This window comes from Mizuhopecten yessoensis, unplaced genomic scaffold, assembly GCF_002113885.1.
Source record: "Mizuhopecten yessoensis strain PY_sf001 unplaced genomic scaffold, ASM211388v2 scaffold4373_2, whole genome shotgun sequence".
Classification (NCBI taxonomy): Eukaryota; Metazoa; Mollusca; class Bivalvia; order Pectinida; family Pectinidae; genus Mizuhopecten; species Mizuhopecten yessoensis.
Window position 1 is genome coordinate 728,133 of NW_018405514.1, and position 26,162 is coordinate 754,294.

Here is a 26,162-nt window from a genome sequence, read left to right on the forward strand (position 1 = left end):
GGATAAACTTGATGATCTAGTTAATAAATCAAGGATAATTTGATAAAGATCTAGAATAAACTTAATGGTCTAATTGTATAAATTAAGGATAACCTGTATAATAATGTAAGTAAGTGATAAACTTGATCAACTACAATGTACATTGTAATTACTAAATCTACGTTACAATCTAAGGATAATATGATATAAATCTAGTATAAACTTGGTGTATAATAATGTAAGTAAGTGATAAACTTGATCAACTACAATGTACATTGTAATTACTAAATCTACGTTACAATCTAAGGATAATATGATATAAATCTAGTATAAACTTGGTGTATAATAATGTAAGTAAGTGATAAACTTGATCAACTACAATGTACATTGTAATTACTAAATCTACGTTACAATCTAAGGATAATATGATATAAATCTAGTATAAACTTGGTGTATAATAATGTAAGTAAGTGATAAACTTGATCAACTACAATGTACATTGTAATTACTAAATCTACGTTACAATCTAAGGATAATATGATATAAATCTAGTATAAACTTGGTGTATAATAATGTAAGTAAGTGATAAACTTGATCAACTACAACTACAATGTACATTGTAATTACTAAATCTACGTTACAGTTTAAGGATAATATAAATATAGTATAAATTTGCTGTACACACTTGAGAGACTAATTTGATAAATCTAGGATTATGTTGAAGTTAATCACTGTACTCTAGGATAAACATGATGGCTAATTATATAAATCCAGGATAAACTAACAATTAATGGTATAAATCTAGGTTTAACAATGAGATTATGATGTTGTGTCTATCAAAAATAATGATGACATATGTGTATACAGAAAATTAAAATGATGGGCTCTGCCTGATATTGCTGTTCACCATTGTCTATATAAGAGTGATGTCAGTTAAACTTTTAAAACATAATTGAAAGAATTAAACAGGTACTAGAAATGAACACAATACGGTAGGTGTAGCTAGGTTGAGGCCATATATCTAGCATTTCAGGGATCAGCTAAGTCAGGCTTTATCAAATCAACAAGAATTTAAACTTGAATTATATACATATAATGGTAAAAGATAAAAAAGTAAAATTTGGGAGGAAACATAAATATTCTATATTTCAAATTTATAAAAATGTAAATTGTTAAGAATTCTCCAGAAATAAGAATTTATAAATGAAATCTGTTATAAAATTATTAACTTTTGATATGTGTTAATCAACAGCGCACTAAAGAGAGTATAATTAAATTCAGAATATAAGGCTACTTACATTTGTGAAGGCTGGGGTGCTGATGATCTCGATTTTAGTTGAGCATGTATCAAAGATATTAATAAAATGAAAACGCCCTATAGAGATATCATCTTTTGGGTTCAAACTTGAAATTTTGCTACTTGAATACAGGTTTAAATTTAGCACAAACACCAATAAGAGTACCACCGGTAAATGATTCTTAAAGACTTACAAATTCTTCAGGATGCAAATACAATTTATATTATATAAAATTGTTTGAGAAATAGACTGGTGACCGGTACGTGCTATGTAGTAACACACTGGTTTTTATTTCATTAAGACATCAGCAATGCGTCCTTTTAGTTACTGTGCTATACACAAATCATTAACAGCTTCTGTTAGATTTTTTAATTTACATTTTCCTGCGTAACGACTGAAGATCACTCATATGATGCTGTAGCAATGAATAATTAAAAGGTTTGTGTAGTTCAGGCTGTGTGATTCAGGGTAGATTTCATACATCTGCCATTGCAACCTCAAATGACACAGGCAGAATAAAGGCAGGAATATACATGTTCCAAAGATACAGACCATTTTAATTGTCAATGTTTCCAGAAATAACTGAGCTGTAAATATATGCCCGAGTACTCGTTATAAGGATATACCTGAAGTCTGTATTAATTGACGGGTAGGAAAGTCAATTAAATGGATAATTCATTAGTCGCATAAAAAAGGTTCTGGCATCTAAAGAAATGGAAAACATTTACCAAGTTACAGAAATGGCAGTGAGCTTTGAAGTTGAACATAATTACCGATAATGAGATAAAAGAATTACATAATTTGTGTAGCTGGCATTTTGGTAAAAAACAGGTAGATAGCAGTTGTCAGTACAGGTGAAAATATTGATTGGAGTCCAAAATGAGGAAAGCAGCATTTACAATCAAGTTATATCATTCTGTTTCAAGGCTTTCACTAATGAGTATAATTTCAAAATTGACGGATTACCATATTTGCCAGCTGAGAACCCACATATTTGGATTGTCAATATGTTTTGATTTCTTATGTATTAGTTATTAGGATCAAGATGTGCAAGTCATTTGTTCCTCTCCAAAAGTAGGTCACTGTGATAAAAAAAAATACTTTGACCCAAAACATTGAAACTGTTTCTCAGGCAGTATTAATAAAGGCTAATAGAAGTTAAGTTGAAGTTTAATGACCTTATGTTAATAAAGGCTAATAGAAGTTAAGTTTTAATGTGTTAATAAAGGCTAATAGAAGTAAAGTTTAAGTTTAATGACCTTGTGTTAATAAAGGCTAATAGAAAAAAAAGTTTAGGTTTAATGACCTTGTGTTAATAAAGGCTAACAGAAGATTTCTTTTTGGTCCATTTATTTTCTTTTATTACCAAGGCAGTTAGAAGTTAGATTTACTCTACTGACCTTCAGGTAAAGCAAGATTACTTGTGGTCAAGCTTACCAGTCAGGGTTTAGAGGAAGTGACTATTGTGGATAAAGGATGTGATTTTATTTGTGCAAATGTAGTTAAGTTCTTTACCATATTGGAGAGTGACAGATTGAGTCCTGCTTGCATGTAATTTTGAGGAACTTAAAATCAATAAAAGCCTCCATTATCCCAACAGCCCAGATTATTACTGGGAAATTGACACAGTGCTTTGGGATCTGCGTTTTCTGTCAAAACAGACAATAGTTATAAAGGGTTAAACATCGAGACAAAATCAATAGGCTATATGTGCTTGTTTATACAATGTACATAAGCTACTATATGTCGGTAAGAGGTATTTTCTGTTGTACAATTTTTTTTTATCTTCACAAAGTGGGGCATCGTAACCAGAACCCTAAATTAAATAGGGGCTCACTTTGCCAGCGAGCTAACAGGGAGGGACAAAACCTACCCAGTTGTAACTTGTACTCCGAATGACCCTGTTCATATGGCTTTCATAAACTATGCTAATATTAACTCGGATGGCCCGTAGACTGTATACTGGCAGCAACAGATTACATTGTTAGCAGTAGATAGCTCTCTGAGTGTGATCCGGATATATAGCTACACAGATGGTGAAATGAATTAGACAATCCAAGCATTTCACATCACATCATGTATGCTGGTACTGGATACAAATAGCTCTCATCTGTGGAATGTTGTTGTATGATACTTAGTTAACATCTACGAATTAACCAGGCCAGAATTCTTACAGACCCGCTTATTGAATCAGAAGGGGGAAAATGTAATAAAACTTTGGTTCTAACTTTAAGAAAAAAAAAATCACTTGCTATATATGCAAAGAGGTTCGACCACCCATGGCTTGGCCCAGATTGGAGGGAGCCTCGTCTAGACAGGGAGTGCTCATTGGCACAGGGTCACACCAACATAACAGATTAATTTAGGCCAATTATGATAAATGTTTAGTTTATTGTTATGGCTCTGTCTTGGCAAAACAACAGATACAGTGAGTGCTGTGGACCTTTTGACAGTCATAGGGAAGCGAACCAAACGTGTGACAAACAAATCATCAGGTCTCAATTAAAACCTTCACCTCTTCATTATCTTTAACTCATATTTCTTCTAATTGTTTTCTGGGAATTCGTTGTCTTTGCCAAGTGTTTATGACTGGCTGTGATGTAGGATTGCTACTTGTCTACTGATGGAGACTATTTTGACACTCGTAATGACCTACTTCTCAAACTTCATGCAATTAAATTTTGTGTAGGTCATATGTACTCTTGCAGTTTCACATGCATCAAAGTTTATAGTCAATATAATTCATTAACTTCTTTTTGATTTTTTTTCCACATAAATGAAATGTGATGATGAATCACAAATCTCTACCAATAATAAATGCTAGTCCCTTCCTGATCAAGGAATGACAGGCTTTATCAGTTCCCATCCCCTATATTACCAAGTTATGTAATATTGTGTGGGGAAATATGTGCTTGCCAAAACATCAACTAAGAAAATTAACCAATGCTGTAAGTAAGGAATCAACAGTATATAAATAATGAAATGAATACCGCTGCTATATTATCCTTTTCATACATAATGATCAGACATGATACATCATTTATTGACTTATTAATGGATGCATATATTATTGTCAAGCACAATATATCATTAATTGATGCATTCCTGTGTTAGCGGTACCTGTGGCAATTAACAGCTTTTTGTACGTGTGGTTGTTTACCTGACCGATTGTAACATTCTGTTGGTTAGCTGTCCTTCTGTAATATGTGGTTGGTTACCTGTAATATTGTTAAATATGGTTGGTTACCTGTCCTGTTTAAACATGTGGCTAGTTACCTGTCCTGTTATTATACAATATATGTGATCAGTTACCTGTTCCTTTGTAACATGTTGTTGGTTACCTGTCCTACTGTAACATGTGATCAGTTACCTGTCCTACTGTAACATGTGACTAGTTACCTGTCGGACTGTAACATGTGATCAGTTACCTGTCCTGTTATAATACAATGTACAGTATATGTGATTAGTTACCTGTCCCTTTGTAACATGTTGTTGGTTACCTGTCCTGTTTGAACATGTGATCAGTTACCTGTCAGATTGTAACATGTGATCAGTTACCTGTCAGATTGTAACATGTTGTTGGTTACCTGTCCTGTTTGAACATGTGCTTAGTTACCTGTCAGATTGTAACATGTGATTAGTTACCTGTCAGACTGTAACATGTGATCAGTTACCTGTCCTGTTATAATACAATGTATAATATAGGTGATTAGTTACCTGTCCTATTGTAACATGTTGTTGGTTACCTGCGGAGATCAATACTCTCTCCTGTCTTTAATTTGGTTTTCTCGCTCAATCAAAACATTTCAAGTAGATCATTGATTTTGCGGGGACTGTGTCACCAAACACTACGGCAGACTTGCCCAGAATTGTGATGCTATTTACATGGCCGATACACAGCTTCCCGACCACATCTTACACACAACAAATCTATTATTTATTGTTTTTCTCTCTCTACATTTGACTCTGTAATGTATCTTTATAATCAACACTGTCCAGTAAAGGACTCGTCTAATATAGAACAGCTGTGAGCCTCCATTTCTACGATATATTTTATAGCGCATTGACTAGCCAACAATAACATTTTCTATAGCTTTTGTTGCTCATCAGCTCAATCATATTGATATGAATATTATTTGGTGTAGCGTTTATAAATCAAAATGGAAAGACATTCACAGTAAATTTGATTGCATTAGTTTTTCCGAGTAATTTACAGACATCTTTCAATTTGTTAAAATTCCTAATGGATAATTAAAAGGCAGAGAAACATTTAGACAATAAATTGCATATTGATAAGGAAATTAACATGCATTTTGTACATTAATACTTTTAAATAGTGCGGTTGAGATAGTTATCCAAATTTTGCACTTCATGAAAATGCCTTTTTATGTACAATTTTTTATAACCTTTTTGATAGTTTTGAAATTGGCTTCTGATATTTTTTGCCACTGCTATATCTGTCCCTTTGTGGTAATACTGTTTTCACCCAGCAGCTATGTTGTTGCTGTTTGAATGTCCTGTTGATCATAATAATGATATTTAATCCCATTTTCTGTCATTGCAGCTATGCTGTCAGTATGGTGTGAGGAGCTAGGCCGGTTACTACTCTTACGCCACCAGAAGAACAGGGTGCCCGATTCTAAAGGCAGTGGGATGCATCCCCAGATACAAAAGGCAATGCCACCCGTCCCGTCAGGGTAAGTGATAGGTCAGGGGAGGCAACCCTTACAGTCTCCAGCTCTACTCCCACTCCAATCTCACCAAGAGAAAAAATGTTTGACTTTATTTATAAATACATTCAGAGTAAAAAAAAGAAAATAATCATTTACTCAAAGATTTATTCAGATCAGACACGCAAGTTTTTGGTGATATATATATATAAACATGGAGGCCAGCTACATAATTGTACAGAGATCTACTTATGCTTTAAAGGGAAACATTTACAGTAAAGAACTTCTGAAGAAGATTCTACTGTATTCTAGAAAAAAAAAGACATTTTTTTTTTTTTCAAACAGAAGACTGAGGAGCGTTTGAGGTTCAATTATATTATGACTTTTAGCATTATTGTATGCTAGAGTCACTTCTAGTTCCTATCAGAGCCAATCCAAGCTGTCAGGTTACTTATCAAGAGTTATGACTACATAACCCTCCACCAGAGCAGGTCTGACATGCTGCGTGTACATGCAGCAGTGGTGCGGCTGTGGGCCCTGCTAGTGTGTAGAAGTGGGACCCTGGAGCGGACAGGTATATTTGGTACACTACAGGTTGTGGGTACTAACATAAAAAAGTACCATGCTGCCAGTAGTATTTATACCCTCAAGCCTAAGTACTGGGATCCAAACATACTGTAAAGAGACAGACTGCTGGTAGGTATGTGTACTATGGGTTACCACAGGATGCCTGTACAGTAATACATGTATTGGCAATTAATACTACACAACAGACCTTCCAGTGATGGTATTTAGCACTAAAATACTCCAGCGTTCTCTACACATACAATTAAGGATTAATAGACCTCACATTCCTTATTTTGTTTCAAATTAACTGCTGAAAAAACTTATCTAACAATAAAACATCTATGTATCTAAACCAAATCTATTTAGGGGGAACTTTAATTTGTATTTAAAGATATTTTAGCTAAACAGGATAGTATGTATTATGAATCAATGACAAACACTGAGTAGGTATTTACATTGTAAAGGATGTATGACTGTAGGCTAAGTTCAGGATACATGATTTTTTCCACATAAAAATTAACAGGAGTTAATACATAATCTTTAAATCTATAAATAAGTGAGAGAAAAAAATAAATACATGATAAAGTAATTATGTGTGTTAGAGTGATGAGCTGCGAGTACATCAGTGACATGTTCCTCGGTACATATACAACCACTGTACACTTGTACCTCAGTCCTGGATTGACAAACACACGGCAACAATGCAGTGTTGAAGACACGATACAAGCAGATAACATGCGGTACAGATGCCTATCTGTTCGCAGCCCAGTCTGCCACCAGTTCCCCAGAGCTAATACCAGCCAAAGGTCAGGGGTCACACTATTGATTTCTTACACCATTATCGGAGGTAATTATAGATGGCCAAAAGACCTCCATTTGATACACAGATTGACAAATTGAATTCTGTACTAATAGGTTTATACATATATGGGAATGATATATACTGAAGAGAGCAGTGCCCCAATTTCTGATCAATCACCACAAAATGCCTAGGAGAGTTTGATATTGCACAAACATTCCATGGTTATAAAACATGGTGGTATCTGTCACACTTGTTCCTGGAGACAATTACTGTCAACATTTTATCACCAGACATTTACATAGATTGTCATTGTTTTTATTACAGTATATATTCAAAGAAATCCACTACATAACAGGAAACTCAATAATAGAATCTGGTTTCACCTTAGCATTTTCAAATGACCTTGTCCCTCTAAATGTAACCTTGGTTGTTAGTAAGCACGATTCAACATTACAAAACATCTCTTTATTTATGTACGTTTGTAGTTTTGCTTACAAATATGCATGACGTATAGAATTTCAATGTGCAGTATAAGTTTGATATATGGTCCATTATATCTCGTTATAAGAAAACTACTTTTACCGTGATAGCACCTGTTGTCCTGAATGTAACATAACACACTATTGAATATTGAATCCTTTGCTGAAACAGCTTACAAGCTGATGACATTTGATCATAACATGTGCGGCATGTCCATTTTTACTGGTGATTCAGACTTGTAACTTGGTTTTATATAATTGTTTAGTAACTGGGTAAGGTGTACATACACAGTAGATAGATATAATTTGTCAATGGAGTCACTATTCAATTTACACTACAATGGTATTATTAGGACCCTACAATGGCACAAATACAAAAATTGCATTTACGTTAGCAACCATTGTATGACCTCTGCAACCTTTGACTTTATGTTAGCAACCATTGTATTACCTCTGCAACCTTTGACTTTATGTTAGCGACCATTGTATGTCCTCTGCAACCTTTGACTTTATGTTCGCAACCATTGTATGACCTCTGCAACCTCTGCCTTTATGTTAGCGACCATTGTATGACCTCTGCAACCTTTAACTTTACGTTAGCAACAATTGTATGACCTCTGCAACCTTTAACTTTACGTTAGCAACAATTGTATGACCTCTGCAACCTTTAACATTATGTTAGCAACCATTGTATGACCTCGGCAACCTTTGACTTTATGTTAGCAACCATTGTATGACCTTTGCAACCTTTGTCTTTATGTTACTAACCATTGTATGACCTCTGAAACCTTTGACTTTATGTTAGCGACCATTGTATGTCCTCTGCAACCTTTGACTTTATGTTAGCGACCATTGTATGTCCTCTGCAACCTTTGACTTTATGTTAGCGACCATTGTATGTCCTCTGCAACCTTTGACTTTATGTTAGCAACCATTTTATGACCTCTGCAACCCTTGACTTTATGTTAGCAACCATTGTATGACCTTTTCAGCCGTTTTCTTTATGTTACTAACCATTGTATGACCTCTGCAACGTTTAACATTATGTTAGCAACCATTGTATGACCTTTTCAGCCGTTTTCTTTATGTTACTAACCATTGTATGACCTCTGCAACCTTTAACTTTACGTTAGCAACAATTGTATGACCTCTGCAACCTTTAACTTTATGTTAGCAACCATTGTATGACCTTTTCAGCCGTTTTCTTTATGTTACTAACCATTGTATGACCTCTGCAACGTTTAACATTATGTTAGCAACCATTGTATGACCTATGCAACCTTTGACTTTATGTTAGCAACCATTGTATGACCTCTGCAACCTTTGTCTTTATGTTACCAACCATTATATCACCTTTTATCTATTCTCTTCATAGATACATATATGAGGATTTGAGTACTCTAAAGTTTAACAAAGGATCTAATAAAAGATCAAGGAAGTAAAACAATAATTGGCCGATAGATTGACATTAACATGGACTGGGTAACCACCCAATGATATTTCTTCCCTCCTGGACAGATTTCTCAGCAGTGTTCTGGGTACAGTGTCTGTCCACACCCTATGGTGTAGAAAGCTTCATGTCTATCTTAATTTATAATCAGATGACTTTGTAAAACAGCTGGCCAGTTCGCAGAGAAACCATACTCTGTAAATAAAGGAAAAACATAGTCAGTTACAAAATGAATTAAACTTTGTAGAATCACATCACTTAGGCATTTTAATATGATCACTTTCTGGTTTTGACAGCTAAGAAGGAACCATCAGAAAAAGACATCTGATATTGTCATGTTTCCATTAATACAATGTATAATGTTTTTCAATTAACAGGTGATATAAAGTAGATTTACTGTACAGTTCTTGGTTTTGGGGATGTTTTTTTTTGTATTGTCGAAGCAATCATTCTTACAAGTATGTCATATTCACACAAAGCATTGAAGATAAAGAAACAATATTTACATATGGATATTTTACCTCCAGTTCAGAATTTGGGGCTGTATGATTGGTATCTTTTAATAAACAGCAAAACAGCCAAATAACAAACTCCCACCTTGGATATGATACAGAAAATATATAGTTTCAAATCAGAGGTGGGAAAACTTGTATTAGTCTCCCTTGCTTTGGGTACCTATTCTTAACCCATCAGCAGTAAGTGTTCTAAAGGATTATATGATGTTCTAAGTCTCTCTTTCCCTTACGAAGAGTAGAACAAAATGTTCACTGTTGCAAACTGAGAGTGAAAGAAGTAACAAACAAAACTTTCCCTGTAGAAGAGATGAACAAAATCTCCAAAGGGGTGAAATGTGATTGAAAGTTTTAACATGAAAATCGCTCCTTAAGGACCTGTTGAAAAAATCTCCACAAGGGTGAATAGAGCCTTAACTTATTAGTATCAAGATCTACTTAAAAGAGATTGAACAATGATCCTTTCTATGGTGGACTAGAAGGATTAAGAGATGAACTGAATTCTATTGTCTCACTGTTCAGCTATTTGCACTGTTCTCCTCTCTCACTGTTCAGCCCTTGTATCACTCGATCATTTAACAGTGGAACTTTCACTTTGTCCTCACTCTCCTAAGCGTTTGAATTCCCCACCACTCTCACAGTTCTGCCTTTGTATCCTTACCCCATCACACACAGTGGGGAAGTAGGTAGTGATTTCTGACATATTTTTTTTCTTTGTACAAGTTCTGTTTTTTCATTGCTGCCCAAGCTATCTACTCAAGATCCATGCACAGCAAGTAACACTTGTACATGTTTAATCATGTTTGCTATGAGTTATTGCTCCAGTTTGCTGGCTGAACCAGAGTATTTACCATGGCACTGCAGGAGTGTTATGTAAGCTTGGGGAGATGCTAAAAGAGCAGGCAAACTTTGCCAAGAATAGATGTTGCAGATTCCAATAAAAGTAGATAGGATATTAAAACACATTGCAGGATTTCCATTCAGTACATGTTATTTATGGAGAGTTAGGTTGTTGTGTTTTTTCCATTTCCTCTGATAACCTAATTATAAATGTATGTAGTTACCTTTCATGAGGAACAGAAATTCACTTTATATTCACCATTAATACTCATGTCATTTTGAGGAAATTCAGTTTTTCATTAATTATTGGGGGAAAAAGGTAGATGTTTCTCATCTTAATTTTTTCCTGATTAGTACGAACAGAACAGTCCCTACAGAACTTAGTTTGTTTGGTCTCTTAGTTTTAGAGATTGTTAACAAAATGTATAACTCATTTTTACCATTTTTACCACATTCAACAGTAACAAATCTGGTAAAAAAATTGTACTTTAACAAATGGCTTCTTTATGACCAGCTAAAAATCCTGTGTCTATGACAAGTAGGAAAAAGCAACAATGGATGAGTAAACTGACAAAATTAAAAAAAAGATATTGTTTAGTTTTTTTCAATAAACTTGGTTAATTGAGCAATGTGAGTAAAGAAAAGTGAAAATTAGAAACTATATGGAATTCTTTTGGACTGCAGCAGTACGATATGTTACCTGTGGTATCACTAATGATTGTTCATTTTGTACTGTATTATAAAACTTTGTTATGAAGTAATGTTACAAACACAAACAGAAGATATAGTCTTTACACTTCATATTAAAGTCTGAGTCCTCAATAGTAAACAAGAGATATATATATATAAAAACCAATGGCAGAGAGTATTATGATGATTGTTCCTTTATATCTTAATTCTAATTTAATTTTATTGAAACTGTATTGTTAACCAATACAAGAACAGCTCTGAGTTTATCTGCACTGTACCAGTCAAATGACACGATGAATCCCAAAACAATCCTAAACGGCTCTGCTGAAAAATCTGCATAATAAATATTTTCATATTCTTTATCTTAATAACATTATATCCGTGTTAACCATCGAATGTCTTTGATATAGAAATAAGTATGTTGAGAACAGGAAACAACTATGACACTGACTTTATGTTTTAAATAAAGTTCATTCAAAGTGTTTTGTTTAAATCATTCTGTAATATTTCTCTATGTTGCTGTAACACCAGTTCAGAAAAAAACATGTAAAAACTGTATAACATTTTTACAAAGTTGATGAGAATGAATTTACTGAATCCTTGTGCAATACAAGCTTGATGTTATGTTTGAGCTAATGAGGTAACAGTACACAAGGCTACCTGACAGGTACTTCATAACCAATTAGGCCCCTTGTTAATTACCTGTGTGTTCCAGGAGTTGCAAATAGTAAGTAAATTGTGTAAGGGGAGACTGCAGTCATTGTACAATAAATGTTATCTCCATTTCATCAAATTATAGACAAGTTAAAAGCTGTTGCTTCTAAAACAACAGGCAAATTAGCTCTGATTGAACATTGTCAGCTCTGATTGATCATTATTAGCTCTCATTGAAAATGGTTAGCTATGATTGAACATTGTTTTACATTGTTTCCACTGAATAACTGTTATTCTTCGCTTCCTAACCATAGTTCATAACTTTATTATCAATAAAATGTTTCAACAGTATAAGTTATCAAATTGTTAAAATGGAATCTAATCAATTCAAATTTCAGGATTTAACTTAGCACTTGTGCTCAATTATGTGACAGCAGACTTGTAAGTAGGGCACTTGTGACAGGTCACATAGTCTAGGTTACATAAATCATGCAAGAAAGATGTGTTGTATCGTAATAGGTCTGTATTATATTAAAACAGTGTAGAATGATTCAACTGCTGGACAAATATGTATATAAATGTATGACCATGTTTTAAATGTTATTGTTTAATTATGAGCAGTATTTTGTAGAAAAAAATAGGCATTGAGTTATAAATATGTCAATGTACAGTTTGACATTGGAAACCACTTCATTAGACAAGTATAAATATTTTGTCAACACACCGGCATGTGCACAGTAAAGCTATTTGTGGGAGTTCCCCTATACATACATGTCTCCCATTCTAGGAATTCCAGCTTTGGAGATCCTGACTTTGTAAATACGCCCCTTATTCGCTGTATGACCACTTTGGCCTTCGGGCGAGTCGGTCATTGAACGGTCTCAACAACTTCATATATAGTGGCCTTCCTTTGTACCTAACCCAGTCTAATCTCTGACAGAAGTACACCAAAACAGAAATCATTGTTTACCTACTGCAGGTTTTTAACTCAATTTTGATTCCTCGATCAATTCAATCTCGTACTGTTTTCTTCCCGTTAATTAGGGTAAAGGTCGACAAGATTTCCCGACTTAATTTCCCCATCGGTGCCTCACATTACGACCAAAAACAAGGCAGCGAGCAAGCGGCTGATCATGTGACTAACCAAGAATGAACAAAGATTGTAATGGATGATAGCAGAGAGTGTGTGTGATACAAGCTTGTTCACGAATGGGCAAAGAGTAGGTCGATTAACTTGTAGTGTAATAATGTTATGCAAAGACCGATGGAGTCCAGTTAGACAAGGGGACCTACTCGGGAAGAGGAAGTGGGGTAGTGTTTTTGTACGTGTGCCGTAAAACGATTGTCTCCGGCCACAAAGTGCACAGGTAGGCCAGTGCTAACGATCTGTAGAGTGGGCGATAGGGACTGGACGTATACAGTCGTGAGTGCACTGACACACGTACTGGACTGAGGAAGAAGCCACACAACGTGGTTTGTCGGCTTGTTTTGATTGTCTTGTTCTCACAGCTGAGTCGAGAAGGAATCTCCGTTGTGTCTTTGGAGGGGTCATGACGGATTGGGCGACTCAGGTGGCCACTGAGTTACAGATAGCGGTACACACAGACAGGTGCGTTATTATTGCCTCTTGTGGTCCAGCATCTCAAATCATATTTATATTGTCACGGTAATTTTATACAGAAATAATATATAATGACAACAATCATACTGTTTGACACTGTTTTAATCAGCTGTTTCCGTTGTGGTTGTGTACGGGTGTGAGTGCGTGCGTTCTATTTTGATACACATGCCTACACGCGTACTGTACAAGTCTTACAGTAATTTTCATTCAGTATATAGTGTACACACGTATGTAGCACATATCTAGCCAGCCTATCTATGACCTAACGCTGAGGCAGTGTACTTGGTGTCTGTTTTAGTGAAATGATGGGTCTGCATGATTTGTTATAATAAGACAAAGTATATAATCTGTGGTAGGGCTAGATTGTTTACACCCATTGTGTAGGGCCTATCGCACACAGACGATGTGACCTGTTTTGCCTTCTTGGCATAATGTAAGGGTCAGACTATGTATGTGTATACATCCACCATGATATAACCAACTGAGTGGAGAGAGGAGACATTGGCAAGCAGCATGACACAGGATTAAATAGTCCCATGTCTGCATGTTGTTTGTGTTAGACAGGACAAACAAACAGCTTAGGTGCCAGTGATTAGTCAACTGGATATAGAACAAAAAAGGTCATGTTTTTACAGAGTTTAAAGATGTGTCCAACCAATTCTTTTTCCTGCAATCAGATGTACATTTTTTTATAGAAGTTAAGATGAATCACTGATATGAAATTCAGAACAGGTTAAAACAAATATAATAAAGTGATTTTTTTTGTAATTAAAAAAAAATAATTCCATTTTGAGTCAATGTCAAAAAGAGCTGGCCAGCTTCTGACTTCTACTGTTGCTACCACTTCCAAAAGTATCTGCCTCTTGTCATTACCCCTCCCCTCTTTCCTAACAACTGCCTTTCCCTGGAACTACCCATTCCACACTTTTTTCTGTCATAACCATTTCCAACCTTTTTCTGTCATAATCATTCCCAACTTTTTTTTCTGTCATAACCATTCCCCACTCCAGAATTTTTTAGGTCACCTGAGCTTTGCTCAAGTGACCTATTCCGATCGCTTTCCGTTTTTTAGCTTTCAAATTTGGTCAGAATCATCCTTGGTAGATGAGGCTACAAAATTATAAAACACTGGGATTTCTACCCCAACCCCTGGGGCCAGGGTGGGGCCCCAAAGGGGAAAATCTTCTTCTCCAGACTCAGAGGTACTAAAGTAATTTTCTCTGCATGGATGGAAAGATCATCAGGGTCTTTATTTCAATTGTAAATTTCAGGACCCCCGGGCCATCCCTTCTCCCTGTGGGAGGGGGTAAAAGTTTACTATAGTCTATATAGGGAAATAACACTTTTGGGTATATTTTAACAATTTTCTATAGGAGATTATACTTACTTGGTGAGAATTAACCTTGGAGGAAGATGGTTTTAAAATGCAAAATTGGAATTCCTACCTCAACCCTAGGGACCAGGGCGTGGCCCCAAAGGAAAAATTTACCAATATTTCAAAAATCTTCTTCTCCAGACTCAGAGGTACTACAGTCAATTTTAGTGCATGGATAGAAAGATCATCAGGAGCTTTATTGAAATGGTCAATTTCAGGACCCCTAAGCCATCCGTTCCCCCTTGGGGAGGGGGTAAAGTTTACTATAGTTTATATAGGGAAAGAACACTTTTGGGTATATTTTATCCATTTTTAGCAGAAAGTTATTCTTAATTGGTGAGAATCATCTTTGGTGGATGAGGGTATAACATTGTAAAATTGGAATTCCTGCCCCATTCCAGGGGCTAGGGCAGGGCCCCAAAGAAAACATTTCTATCACTTTCATTAATCCAGCCTTTTTATTGACTTTCTCCCTACCCCTTTCTGTCACTACCATTCCCCATTCCTGCCAAATTTTGTGACTAATCCCTCCCCCTTCTCTTAACTCCTACTTCCTCCTGTCACAACCCCTCCCCCTTCTCTTAACTCCTGCCTCCTCCTGTCACTACACCCTCCACTCCCTCCTCTTTGTCACTAACCATCTCTCCCCTCACCCTATGCAGCCTCCTCCAGTCATTATGTCCCAAAACTTCCTCTTCCTGTCACCACCTTCCTATAACCCTTCTGCCTCCTGACATTGTCATCAAACCCCTCACTAAAATACCTCCTCATTTCATCTTCATTCATGATGACATCATCCCCATCCATTCTCCATAACCACCATTGCCAACTTATTTCTCCCCTTGTGAACTTACCAAGACATCCTTCCCCAGAACAACCCACAACAATATCCCTCCAAGTGGTGGCCATCCACATTATTCTTACCAATGTTGGACAACCCACTACACTTTCTCTCTTATGACAACCAACCAACATTTCTCCCTGTGAAAACTCACAACATCCCTCCCCAATCATCCACAACATTCCTCTATGACAACCATCCATACATCTATCTCCATGACAACCCACCTCAATATCCCTCCCCATGAAAACCATCAACAACATCTCTAACCATGACAACTCACCACAACATCCCTCCACATGACAATCATCTACAACATCCTTCCCCATGACAATCCAACTCAACATCCCTCCCCATGAAAACCATCCACACCATCCCTTCCCATGACAACCCACCATAACATCTCTCCCCATGACAACCCAACTCAACACCCCTTCCCATGAAAACCATCCACAACATCCCTTCCCATGACAACCCACCATAACATCCATTCCCATGACAACCCACCACAACATCCCTCCCCATGACAACCATCTACAACATCCTTCCCCATGACAACCATCCACAATATTCTTGCTTTCATTCCTGAATCGGTGTTGATGATAAGTTGTATTCTAATCTGTCCACTCCCTCCTCCCCTCCCACAAGGCTTGACACAGATGTTAATATCCTGTTATTGAAACAATTACTTGTTTTGCGGATATACTCCAATATATTGGAGATATAGGTTTAGTTGAGGCAATGTTACCACCAGTGTATGCTAGTGAAGAGTGCCTGACCTGCAGTCACACCCACACACCGATACAGATAGTTATCTGTAATAATTAGATCCAATTTCTGTGAGTATATCAATGTTTAGAAATCAATATTCATAATAGCTTCTGTCACTTATTGATCAGATAGTTTGATGCCGAGGATTTATTTCCACTGCTGAAAGTGTGTGTATGATAAGGGTGTATGTTTTACAGAGTACAGATTGTGCAGTGATTAATTCACACAGCTCAGTGTCCCAGATCCGTCTCAGCCTCTGTATCCAGTATGCCTGACATCTGTCCAGTCAACATTTAATTGTGGAAATCTTTGTTGTTAATGAAGAGTGCCCAGCCTTTCTGGTGTATTGTTCTGTGTTCCTTTGTAACCAAACTGTCAAAAGTCCCAACACACATGCATACACATCCGATTGTTTTGTCACCTTTAATATTCAATAAACATCCATTTTGTCAACATGCATTAATGAGGCGCAAGTTATTGTGTGGCTTCTGTATCTCAACACCACTAGAATATGTTAAAAACTAAAAGGTTAATTAAGAATTGAAGTAAGTAAATCATTACATTATTCATATCTGCAAAGGACATAATGACCTACATTAGACATAAAAGTATAATAAAATACTGATCATCATAAAACAAAGCCATGCCTGTTCTATGCTTGAGTTTTACCTGTATTGTCAATCAATTGTTTATATTTTTAGACGTCCCATATAACTTGTTGATAATCTGTTGTTAAAGGAAGCTAATAGTCAATACATCGCATTGGCAGGCTGATACCTTTACTTATAATATATGTATTTAGGTTTTATGTAAATATGATGTGGATCAATTTGTAATGTCTTGTGTTTTACTGTGGGCTAGGTAGTTGGTGTACAGGTAAATGTGGCTTGGTTAATGTGGAAATATACACATGCTACACTCTCACTACATATAAATATCATCTGTTGTCAGTGGACAATTGATTTTCACTCTGTTTTGTGGTGAAATCTGGCAGATCTTTTAACAAAGATATTGACCAGAGTATTTTTGTTGATGTATACAGATATATTTAACAATTCATAATTTGAACCATTCATATGGAAACTCCAACACTCATGACTGATATACCGAACAATTGAACTGTCCCTGCTGTGATAGACCAATTTAATTGAGGTGAACGTATCACGTATGACAAGTGTGGCCACTGCTGCAGCTGTTGTGTTCTGGACCTCCTTCTCCTCTTCATTGCTGAAGGTGTTGAAAGAATGTTTTCATTGACGATGGAAAACAGCATATTTGTCACCTATTCATTTGTCTCGGGATGTTAAATCATCTGTAGACAAGCTGTTTCAGGTTTTGTAATCTGTGTGTGTGTCTTAACTTAGCTTTCCTTCACAAACATTAATGTAACCTTCCCCTCCGCAGGTAAGACAGAAAAATCTCGACCCAAGGGGTCATTTCTCCCACATCAAGTACAATTGGTAATTTCATTAAATGCAAACATTGATTTAATAACGTCCAGCGAATCTAGAGATATCTTCCATAATCTGCTATCATACAATTGTTTTGACAGGGAATTCCCCTTTTCTTTACCCTAGGGTTCTAGGGTAAAGAAATATCTATCCCTGACTGAGAGTGTAGATGTCTTTGTCCAATGGTGGGTATCATCCGTCTTCCCTTCACAATTTTCTACCAGATTTTCTTTCCCAAACCTCCACTAGTCTTTTCTCATCAAATATCAACTATCAGTCTATTCTTTCATAAACATCTACTGGTCTCTCTCCTCCACAAACATCCACTATCAGTCCATCCTTTCACAAACATATACTGGTCTCTCCTCCACAAACATCCACTATCAGTCTATTCTTTCATAAACATCTACTGGTCTCTCTTCCACAAACAGTTTAACCTCATTGACTGGGTTATGTAACAATTGAATTAATAGGACATATTTTTCTCATCCATATTAAAGTCAATGTGATGGTACAGCATGTGTAATCATTCATTTAAACAACTTCCTTAGAACTGTAAAGCTTAGATCCATGCTATGTATTCTGTAGTTTGAAGCAGTACAAGGGTTATCAGATTTATTGAGATAAAGAACCTTGATCGTCTTTCAAGGTTACAGGTTTCAAATGTTAAAACTTCTTACAACTTCCTTGAAAGACCTATAATGCCTCGAGTCCTGCTATGTTCACTGTAGCTGGCTGAAGTGCAGTGCTGTCAAATTTGTTTGAAGTAGATTACCTTTATATGATTTCAAGGTCACAGAGATCAAATGTGTTAAAATGTCTTCATAAGTACTTGTATTTATTAATGCTATTTGTTTCCTGGTCTTGTTTAAGATGATAGTTTTAAAATTTGCAAATATATATAACACTGAATCAGTTTTGAAGTTGAGGATGTCATATGTACAGAAAAAGTAACAATTTTAAAAACACAAAGCTGAAAGTCATGATATTTGGTTGAGAAGCTTTCTGGGTTGGAGAGTTATTAGAAATAACCTTGACCCACTGTGAGAAAGTCATAGTTATCAAGTATGTAAGAATTAAAAGACATGAAACCGAGTGAATCATTAATACCTGTCAGCCCCTCACTATCATGTATTAAAAATACCTAATGGAAGGATTATCCTGTACAGCTCTATTGCGAACATCAACCTTGTATGTACTTGCTTTTTTTTGCTCTCAGCACCACAAAATTGACCTTGAATCAGTGAGTTTCATATCCGATTGAATATTTAAAGTTATTTTAAGTAACTCCCTTAATTATGCAAATTATCATTACAGGTAAATATATGACCGTGACAGACTGATAGGTAAAGTAGGTTACGAAATTTTCAATTTATCTCGAGTGTACCAGACAGACAGGGGAAATGTATACAAATGCAGAGTATTTTTTAAATGTATACAAATTCAAGGCAAACTTTAAAAGTCTGTAATGTAGTCAATTTGTCAGATAAAAGAAAAAGAAAAATTTAATGATACCTACACCGCATGACACACTGGTCTACATAGATATTTAGGTGTGAAATTAAGAACTGTCAGTGTTTAGCGGATGATGATCTATCTGATATATATGTGGTGTGGAGTAAGACAGGTTTGGCTGGGAGAAGGCAGGGAGTTCACTGCTGGCAAACTGGCAACAATGTGATACAAAGCTGTAGGAGATTACTCATCTTATTAAGTAAGATGGAGTATTACTGTACACCTACTGTATGTATACCTGTAGATTCACCTACAGTTCTACATTATGTAACTATCCAGGGCTCTACCAGAGAGGTCAAAGGCCAACACTGATAAGATGTTCAAGTTAGGGGTGATATTGAGTAGCATTCCTGCCTGGGCAAAAATTTTGTCAGATAGGAGACTACATGTACAGCATTGTATCTCAAACCGTTTAAGGTTTAACACGGAAGAAAGATAACTGTATCCCTAGAAATAAATGTAAAATGGTACCATAGACGAACTGCTCTATACATAGAAATTAAGGTTTAATAGATCTAGAGAGAACTGGCAAAATACATATAAGTAAAGGTTTACTATAGAGGGCAGACTGTATCCCTAGAATTAAAGGTTTTACAGGACAGACTGTATCCCTTTAATTAAAGGTTTTACAGGACAGACTGTATCCCTAGAAGTAAAGGGTTAACAGGACAGACTGTTTATCTAGAAGTAAAAGTTAACCATATATGACAGGCTGTATATCTAGAGGTTAAAGTTAACCATAGATGACAGGCTGTATATCTAGAGGTTAAAGTTAACTATAGATGACAGGCTGTATATCTAGAAGTTAAAGTTTACCATAGATGACAGGCTGTATACCTAGAGGTTAAAGTTAACCATTGATGACAGGCTGTATATCTAGAGGTTAAAGTTAACCATAGATGACGGGCTGTATATCTAGAGGTAAATGTTTACCATATATGACAGGCTGTATATCTAGAGGTAAATGTTTACCATATATGACAGGCTGTATATCTAGCTGTTAAAGTTAACCATAGATGACAGGCTGTATATCTAGAGGTTAAAGTAAACCATAGATGACAGGCTGTATATCTAGAAGTTAAACTTTACCATAGATGACAGGCTTTATATCTAGAAGTTAAACTTTACCATAGATGACAGGCTGTATATCTAGAGGTTAAAGTTTACCATAGATGACAGGCTGTATATCTAGAAGTAAAAATTTACCATATATGACAGGCTGTATATCTAGAAGTAAAAGCTTACCATAGATGACAGGCTGTATATCTAGAAGTAAAAGTTTACCATAGATGACAGGCTGTATATTTAGAGGTAAATGTTTACCATAGATGACAGGCTGTATATCTAGAGGTAAATGTTTACCATAGATGACAGGCTGTATATCTAGAAGCTAAAGTTTACCATAGATGAAAGGCTGTATATCTAGAGGTAAATGTTTACCATAGATGATAGGCTGTATATCTGGAGGTTAAAGTTAACCATAGATGACAGGCTGTATATCTAGAAGTTAAAGTTAACCATAGATGACAGGCTGTATATCTAGAGGTTAAAGTAAACCATAGATGACAGGCTGTATATCTAGAAGTTAAACTTTACCATAGATGACAGGCTTTATATCTAGAAGTTAAACTTTACCATAGATGACAGGCTGTATATCTAGAGGTTAAAGTTTACCATAGATGACAGGCTGTATATCTAGAGGTTAAAGTTTGACATAGACGACAGGCTGTATATCTAGAAGTAAGAATTTACCATATATGACAGGCTGTATATCTAGAGGTAAAGTTAACCATAGATGACAGGCTGTATATCTAGAGGTAAATGTTTACCATAGATGACAGGCTGTATATCTAGAGGTTAAAGTTTACCATAGATGACAGGCTGTATATCTAGAAGTAAAAAATTACCATATATGACAGGCTGTATATCTAGAAGCTAAAGTTTACCATAGATGACAGGCTGTATATTTAGAGGTAAATGTTTACCATAGATGACAGGCTGTATATCTAGAGGTAAAGTTAACCATAGATGACAGGCTGTATATCTAGAAGTTTAAGTTAACCATAGATGACAGGCTGTATATCTAGTGGTAAATGTTTACCATAGATGACAGGCTGTATATCTAGAGGTAAATGTTAACCAGAGATGACAGGTTGTATATCTAGAGGTAAATGTTTATCATAGATGATAGGCAGTATACCTAGAAGTGAGGATTTACATAGATGACAGGCTGTATCACTATAATTCAGGTTTAAGAGGTGGGCTGTATACCTAGAGGTAAAGGTTTTCCATAGATGACAGGCTGTATACCTAGAGGTACAGATTTACCATAGATGACAGGCTGTATACCTAGAGGTAAACGTTTACCATAGATGACAGGCTGTATACCTAGAGGTAAAGATTTACATATATAACAGGCTGTATACCTGGAGTACTTCACTGTCCCTTATCAGAAATCAGTGTGTCATTAAACATTTACTACTACCCACTTGTTCCTGATCAAAATCGATGTATCATTTACAAATAAAGAATGTGCTATACTACACTAGGTATTGATCATTGGGCATAAGCTGTACTATATTAGAAAAATATTAAAACAAAAAGCTGTCCTGATCGCTTCTGATGATATGTAATGTACCTGAAGTTTATACAATGAACAAAGTAGTGTGGTGACATACGCAAATATCAGACAGTGGAATTATATTGTTAAAAATAATCTTTTGCTCAAATTGCATACATCATTGTGAATATATATTATAAATCAGAAAAATGATCCTTATGGATGTTATTTTTTAGACTGTATATATATATATATATATTTGTGTTATCTCCTATAATAAATCATACACAAAAAGTTTGAGAAATTGTATTGACTAAACTTTTTGAAATTATGAAAATAATTAATAGCCTCCGTTTTGTTCAAACAGATAACATGACAAACATTTAGTTTTCTTTTGAATATGTTTTAACCTTCAGAATCTGTTACACCTGTAAACAATGGCCGGCGTTTTGTCGCTGATGTAAACAGGTGTATTATCCCTGTAAACACGGGTTCACCACAATTAGCGGTACACAATAGGTAGGCTGGTTTACAGTTGCCATCAGACTATTTGTTGGCCTACGTTTAACATGTAGGATGGACCTTTCTATTCAAAACAAGCCCACAATGAACCAGGTGCTCTTTGTGACAGCGGTTTTATCTTTACAATATAAATGACCCGGTTTTGGTTCCTTTTTGGCAGTGTAACAAATCTATTCATCTGGTGGTCCACCGTTTCTCACATTATGTATGTATGCTCATTCTCAACAAGTTATTAGATTTATAGGTATACATATATACCGTTGCTACTCTTATAACACATTACAGGTACACAGCACTGTAGTGTATTGTAAGGTGTATGTATATACCGTATATATATATACTTTATATAACAATCTAAGCAATTTGGAAGCCTGTTTACTCACATTTGACCTAACAGCGCTTCATGTTTAAACCTTCATAAAAGATAAAGAGGTGTACTAAATATACATATGTACAGGAGGGTCAGAGTTAGTTTTCTTGTCTCGTTGACTTTATTACATTTCCGAGGATAGAGATGTGCGTTGACTTGTTCCGTGTGTATTTACTGTTAAGTACGGGTGCATGTCTCGGTAGTGTCAGATCTGTGACCGGGAAGTGAAGCTCTGACCTATGGAACATAACCCTACTTAATGACAACAGTTCTCAGTCTGCATCACTGCTTAATGAACAAATATGTTTTAGTAAGTTTTGTTGACCATGTTCTGATGGCTATCTAAGAACTTGACAACATATTTTTGTCTCAATTATACTCCATTCTTGGGAATTTCAAACTGATTTGCACTATTTGATGGATGTAATACTGTCATGTGGCCTCCTGACCTTGACATCTTCAATGCGGGTTATAAATTTACCAGTGTGTTCATGTTTCAATCTCGGATATTGGATGTACAATTTGTACCCGTGAAGACTCCAGTTCTAACTAAAAGGCTTGATCACCTAATAACCCCTTAAGACGTACACATTTTCAAGGGGCCACATTGGCTCTCAATATAAAGAAAAAGCTAATTCTCCAACTAAACCTTATTGGTAAGTGGCCTGTGATATTTCTCTTATTTGTATTAGTTATGAAGATGTAAAGGTATTTCCTCCTATTGTACATGTAAGGTGCTGTCATTACCAAGGGTCCATGTTTTCTCCATCTATCCATGTAACAAGCTGTACCGAGGGGCCATGTTTACTCCTGCTGTAGATGTAAGGTGCTGTGCTGTCATTACCGCGGGGCCATGTTTTCTCCTACTGTAGATGTAAGGTGCTGTCATTTCTGCGGGGCCATGTTTTCGCCTGCTGTAGATGTAAGGTGCTGTCATTTCTGCGGGGCCATGTTTTCTCTTACTGTAGATGTAAGGTGCTGTCATTACCACGGGGCCATGTTTACTACTACTGTAGATTTAAGGTGCTGTCATTACCGTGGGGCCATGTTGACTACTACTGTAGATTTAAGGTGCTGTCATTACAGCGGGGCCATGTTTACTCCTACTGTAGATGTGAAGTGCTGTCATTACTGTGGGGCCATGTTTACTACTACTGTAGATGTAAGGTGCTGTCATTACCGCGGGGCCATGTTTACTCTACTGTAGATGTAAGGTGCTGTCATTACCGTGGGGCCATGTTTACTACTACTGTAGATTTAAGGTGCTGTCATTACTGTGGGGCCATGTTTACTCTACTGTAGATGTAAGGTGCTGTCATTACCACGGGGCCATGTTTACTCCTACTGTAGATGTAAGGTGCTGTCATTACTGTGGGGCCATGTTTACTACTACTGTAGATTTAAGGTGCTGTCATTACCACGGGGCCATGTTTACGCCTACTGTAGATGTAAGGTGCTGTCATTACTGTGGGGCCATGTTTACTACTACTGTAGATTTAAGGTGCTGTCATTACTGTGGGGCCATGTTTACTACTACTGTAGATTTAAGGTGCTGTCAGTACCACGGGGCCATGTTTACTCCTACTGTAGATGTAAGGTGCTGTCATGACCGCGGGGCCATGTTTACTCCTACCGTAGATGTAAGGTGCTGTCATGACCGCGGGGCCTTGTTTTATCCTACTGTAGATGTAAGGTGCTGTGACTTCCACAGGGTCACTGTTTGCAGTAGGTTGGCTACATTTGTCAATACCAACTGGAATATGGTGGTGTTTTCGCCTCTAATGTCTTGATAGTTTTGTATCGATTGTTCAGATCTTGCATAACACAATCAATAAGACCCTGTAGAGCTCGTTTAAAACCCACTGATTTCATGATATCACTTTTTATACTCTTGTCTCTCTATCTTATTTACATATTTACAAGGAATTACAGGTACTTTGCACTGTGCCAGTGTACGCGGCACGTTGCAAGTATCTTGCACTAACGATTCTCTACATTACCATAGCTTGTGTGTATTCCATTTTGCATTGCTTTATCAGTAAATAGTGATACGAGGTATGATATTTTGTGGGGAATACAATACAAATGTATCTGGTATTATGTCAGAATAACTCACTTGTTTTACGATTTGTTCACAAAGGAGTGGACTATTTGTGATTTGCAGTGCTGTTATGTGGGTCTATAAGCTAGGAGATCTAATCAGTAGGTCTCATTGTTCTGTTGTTGAACAGCTGTCACTGCAGCTTGTTGTGTATCATATATACTGCTGCATATACCTGAGCTTAGTTTGCTGTATGATGAATGAACAACATTTCATTAAAATTTACTATGACTTACAATTTTCTTTCTAACTGATTTTTTAAAAATATGGAATTTATCATACTTGAACCGTGAAATGATGGCTGGTGTTGATGAATATTTATGAGCTATATAGGTGACAAGGTTGTAGACAGGTGAGGTGTTAATTGGGAAACCGACTGAATAAAGCCCCTGATAATGGATGACAGGAGGTTTATTAATCAGGTCATTTTTACCTGACAGGTTTACAATATCGGGTAATTTCTAAGGATGACATCATTATTTTATAGTATACAGATGACCTGTATTTCTGTAAATCTTGTCAGTATGTACACTGAAATAGGGAAATGGTTTACCTCATTAAATCATTTATGTAGTTGTTTTTAAAATAACGTTACATTTATGATAAACTTAGAGAGATCAAAGTGGCTTGTTGACAATATGTGAAATAGATAAAAAGGAGAAGAGTTTGAACTGCTGATGTGTTGTGTTACAGTAATATCAGGGGATACTTAACACTGCCATTACCTACGTGTTTGTTTGTAGTAAAAATACTACTATGTAAACTGTACAGCATGTTTACCCAAGGTGTCATGCCTTGGACCTCTGTTACAATATGTGAACAGTACCTGATATATCATAATAAAACCGGGTACTTAAGTTATTTTCCTATTTACAACCCAGGTACAACTAGTGAATACTGAGGGGGTCTATAATATACACATCTGTCCAACCAATGTCATTTCTATATACTATACTTCCCAATGGATCTTCATGAAACTTCAAACAAGTGTAAATAAGTATGATACTACTGCTAATAAGTTCACATTTCAGGGTGCTGAAAATCTTTTGTCAAAGCTCCATGTTAAAAATCTTGTATACAAGTGTTTTGATATA

At 36.1% G+C, this 26,162-nt stretch overlaps 1 protein-coding gene across 10 annotated transcripts in view; it reads left to right on the top strand.

The window, feature by feature from the left end:
* The window catches only part of LOC110448903 (zinc finger MIZ domain-containing protein 1-like), a 233,241-nt gene that overhangs the window by 193,584 nt on the left and 13,495 nt on the right, over positions 1-26,162 (top strand). For 8 of the 10 annotated variants that reach the window (XM_021495396.1, XM_021495403.1, XM_021495399.1 and 5 more), the window contains one exon: positions 5,842-5,974. In XM_021495396.1, the coding sequence (XP_021351071.1) occupies positions 5,842-5,974 (133 nt within the window). Of the gene's footprint in view, positions 1-5,841; positions 5,975-13,010; positions 13,551-23,163; positions 23,278-26,162 lie in introns of those variants that run through there. The other 2 variants (XM_021495406.1, XM_021495407.1) reach the window with 2 other exon arrangements.